At 61.2% G+C, this 4,261-nt stretch overlaps 1 protein-coding gene across 1 annotated transcript in view; it reads right to left on the bottom strand.

The window, feature by feature from the left end:
• The window catches only part of CREB3L3 (cAMP responsive element binding protein 3 like 3), a 21,991-nt gene that overhangs the window by 7,359 nt on the left and 10,371 nt on the right, over positions 1 to 4,261 (bottom strand). Inside the window, exons 3-7 of the mRNA XM_023524276.1 lie at positions 3,783 to 3,833; positions 3,171 to 3,299; positions 2,491 to 2,788; positions 1,602 to 1,708; positions 391 to 528 (exon numbers count right to left, since the gene is read on the bottom strand). Coding sequence (XP_023380044.1) covers positions 391 to 528; positions 1,602 to 1,708; positions 2,491 to 2,788; positions 3,171 to 3,299; positions 3,783 to 3,833 — 723 coding nt within the window. The remainder of the gene's footprint in view (positions 1 to 390; positions 529 to 1,601; positions 1,709 to 2,490; positions 2,789 to 3,170; positions 3,300 to 3,782; positions 3,834 to 4,261) is intronic.

Genomic DNA, 4,261 nt, shown 5'->3' with positions numbered 1-4,261 from the left:
TCCCTGCAGTCTCTAGGGGGGGTCCCTGCGCCCGGGGAATCCTCCCGGCTCCCACGGTCAGTTGGTAACGAGCTACCAACTTTGTGCGGTGCTGCCACCTTCTGCCGTCTCTGGGAACAGCGCTTTGGGCGGGGCCTGCAGATACCAACGCTAAGGGATACCTCCCAGTCGGCAGGGCAGGGCGAACCTAAAACAAAACCTGTTCGTCTTAGGTGAACGGGCTGGGCGGGGACCGCGGGGAGCTAGAGGGGCCCGCTGAGTTGGCTTTTGGATGATTTTCTGGTGACAGATACGTCCTAACATTCTAGCGCGGGAGACCTAAAGGTGAGATTCATGGGCAGGCAGCTGCGGGTAGGGGGACACCCAGAGCCGAGGGTCCCACCGAGCCACCTTGGTGAGGGGAAGCTGGGTGGGCAGGGTGATGCCTTCTTTGGCCAGCAGCTTCTTCTCGTCTTCCGTGAGCACCAGCTGCTGGCAGTGCCCAGGCCCAGGTCGCAACAGGTGGGGGGCGGCCAGGTGATGCTGTTGCTATGGAAGAAACAGGGAAATTGCGTTGGGGGCAGGGAGGGCGACAGCCTCTGGGGAATGAAAGCGGCGTCATCGGATTTGAGAAAACTATCGATCCGTCTCCTGTAGAGTCCCCACCGGCACTAAGGCCCGAGTGTCCAGCACGCGGTCCTCTGACACCGCAGTGTCACTTCCGGGAATCGGCCCTACAGAGCGCCTCAGACATGCGCACGAGGATGGACGTGCGGGTTTTTCATCCACTTAGCAAAGAGTCACTCGACAGGTATTCATGGCGCACCTGCTACGTGCCAGGCACCGTGCCGGGCTCTGAAGGTTCACTGCGGCGCTCGAATAGCAAAGCACCGGAAGCAATAGAAAAACTCGGTGAAGAGGAGACAGGCGAAATCGGGCCCGGCCCATTCGTAGGAAGGGGTGCCACGCAGCTGCGAGGAAGTCCCCGTGTCGCGATCGGGGACGGGCACCGAGCTAAAGCATCGCGTTAACAGTAAAGAGACAAAAGCTCGCTCTGTGTCTGTGCCGCTTTTTATGTTAAGTTCAATTTCTTTTTTTTAAAAAAGAAGGCATTTCTTTGGAAGGAGCTGCCGGGACCTGCGTTGGGCTGGGTGTCAGGGCCGTTGGGGTGAGAGGGTGCTTTTCCCATCTACGCATTGGTCCTGGGGCAACTGTGTGCGTGAGCTCCCCTACCCTAAAATACCCAAACTTACGTGTAAAGTTAAGATAATAAGAGCCCCAACCCACTATTGGGGATTGAGGTGAACTCCAGGGCCATACGGTCGAAGCATTTAGGAGGGTGCCTGGCCTATCGTAGGTGCTTAGAAGGTTTTGGCTTTTTGGGTTTGTTTTTTTTTTTTTTTCATGCCGCTGCAGTAGAAGGCGCCTCAGCCCAGGAGATGGACAGCTCAGGACTGGAAGCCACAGACTTGCTCCTGCTGGGACCCGGGACGAGTCTCAGCCTTCGTCCGCGACTCGGTTTTCCAGCCCGGAAACAGGGGTGTTGGGGCCTGTGAACACAGCGGCGCCCCCCAGCTCTGATGCTCGGGGGTCGGGTGCGGGGTGGGGTGGGGGCTGCTCACCAGGTCCCCGCCGCTGCCCGAGAGGAGGAGGTCTTTCACTGTGAGGCCGCCTTGCGGGGGCAGGTCCGCTGGCCCAGCCTGCTCCTCGAGGCCCGGGCTCCACATTTCTGATGGGACAGAGGGGGCAGAGACAGGGCTGGTGTCAGGAGGGGCGCCGGCCTCCCAGCCTCTACCTGCCTCCTCCAGCAAGGCTTCCAGGATTGAACCCAGTGTGCTAAGGGCTTCCAGGGCAGCTTGGGGACAGCCCCGGCTTGTGCCTCCTTCTCCCCTCGGGTTCCTCAGGGCATTGCGGAGGGACCCAAGCCAACCAGGAGGGGGTGGCTCTTGTTCCCCTGGGTTAGACACCAGATCTGCAGCCAGCTGGCCATATCTCCCCTAAGGAGCAGCGACCAGGTCTGAGTCACCTCTGGTTCCTGCCCGCCTACCGCCTGGCCCAGCATGGGTGGGGTGCTGTCCAGAGCACAAACTTCACAGTCACATGGCCTTGGGGTCTAACCCCCTATGACCTTGGGTAAGTGGCTGAACCGCTCTGAGCCTCAGTTTCTTCAGCTCTCCAGTGGGACTCAGAAGGCCTCCCACCCCGCTACGAGGCTCAGGGGACAGAGGAACTAAGGCTCGCTCCCCGGGTCCAGGAGGAGCACCCTGAGGGCTGTAGTCCGTGAACTCAGGGACTCTCTTGGAGCATCTACAGTACCCGGGCATGGGGGGGTGGGGGCGGCAAAGACGAGGTTGCCAGGGTGACCCCTGTGCCTCGGCCTGCCTGCCAGGGTGCACCCCAGCTCTGCAGCTTCGACTTGTGGCTCAACCTCACAGGCCCATGACAGCATCCATCTCGAGGGGGGCCTGTGCATATCACGGCAAGGGTTGGGGGAGAAGACACAGAACTCACCTAGGTCTATGGCCACAGAGGCCTCAAGCCCCTGGGCCGCTGGCCCGGGGGGCCTGGCGGGGCCAGGGGGCACGGGACAGTAGGAAGGGCAGAGCTCCTTGCCAGGCTCTGTGACATGGCAGCTGGACAGAGCCGTGACTGGCACAGTGTGTGGAGGGGTGTCCTGGGGGTCAGAGGGCAGATCTTCGGAGAGGCCACTGTCACTGGCTGCAGGAGACCAGAGTGGAGAGCTGGGTGATGAGTCTCCGGAGCCCAAGATACAGCTGAGGAAATCGTCGGAGTCCGGGCCTGGCAGGACCTGCTGGGACGCAGAGGGGACGGGAATGAGGCCTGCGCTTTGCTCTGGCTTGCTGCGTGACTTTGGGCAAGCCGCTGACCGTCTCTGGGCCTCGCTCATCCTTCCTAGAAGATGGAAGCCTTGTGGGGCTCGAATGCAGCTGGGTCAAGGTACGACCCCCGAGTTTGAGTCTGGACCCAATTCCAAACCGCGGTGTGACCCCAGAGAAGTTACCGCCCTCCACTGGGCCTCGGTCTTGTCACCTCCAGGATCCGAGGCTGCCTGTGCCTTGGGGTGCCCGAGAGGTTTAACACAGTAACGTGTTTTGTTTGCCGAAGTCACACGCCACGAGCCGTCCACCCTCCCGAGCTGAGTGGAGTGCTGCCCGCCGTGGGGGCCTCACCTGGTCCCCTACGTGGTTCCACACCTCTCCCAGGTCCACGTGTCTCAGGATTCCATCCTGCCGGTCGAACAGGAGATCCAGGAGCTCCAGGCTGTCGATGGGGCCCATGGGACAGGTGGAGGAAGCCATCTGGGGTGAGGAGGGGGTGGGCATGAGGGTCACACAGCCCCTCTGTCCCCAGCTCCCATCTTCACGGCACCTGAGGTCCGTCCAGTTGAAGTTTGATCCCTGCTCAGCCCCCAGGCCCGGCCTGCGCCCCCAAATCTGAGCTGAGGAGCTGACCCAGAGGCCCAGGCATGAGAGCCAGTGTCTTTAAAACATGCCAAACAGATGCACGTGGGGGGCGGTCGGGGCGGTCACTCCCTCCGGGCTGATGGGACAGGCTGTCTCTTTCATCTCACAGCCTGCCCCCAGTCCCCCTCCTGGGAAGTGGGGTGACCTGGAGGACAGGCCTGGCATGGAGGTATGCTTTCGGTCACTGCATTTATATGTTCTGGGCCTCAGTCTTCCCGTCTGTGCAATGGGAGTGGGGGTTCCTTTCAACTCGGGGCTTGGGGAGGGTTTCCTGGCATAGACTGCCCCCCCCCTCCCATGGCCCCAGGCATGGCTCACCTTTCCAGCAGCTAAATCCCCATTCACCAGCCCGGCCAGCTCTGCCTCCAGCTGCTTTCTGTGTCTGTGCTCTGAGCCAGAGGCTCACCCCAAGGCTTGCTTGTCTCTGTAGTTCTGTCACCACCCCCAAAAGATGCTGAAATAATCCTGGAGAGCTCCCAGCCCACCCCTGGCTGCCGATTGGAGGACAGGCAAGACAGACAGGGTTAAAGGCCAGTCACGCCAGGGCAGGCCAGGGGGGCGGGAAGAGAAGACCCGTTATCTTGTTTTGTGCTTTTCCAGACGACATGGGGCAAAGGCCAAAGTCTGGGGGCCTCTGCTCTGCCATGACCTCTCCCCTACTTTTGGAGACTGTTTCTCATCAGAGTCCCGGATGTGGGGACCCAGGAGAGCCCAGGGCCCCTGGCTGGATCCTGTCACTCCCAGGACAGAAGGAAACCAGAAAGGCCACCCGGGCCGATGCTGGAGCGGCTCCCCCC

The sequence above is a fragment of the Pteropus vampyrus genome, unplaced genomic scaffold, assembly GCF_000151845.1.
Source record: "Pteropus vampyrus isolate Shadow unplaced genomic scaffold, Pvam_2.0 Scaffold459, whole genome shotgun sequence".
Classification (NCBI taxonomy): Eukaryota; Metazoa; Chordata; class Mammalia; order Chiroptera; family Pteropodidae; genus Pteropus; species Pteropus vampyrus.
The sequence above is the reverse complement of the archived record's forward strand: the minus strand, read 5'-3'. Positions and strand labels throughout refer to the sequence as shown.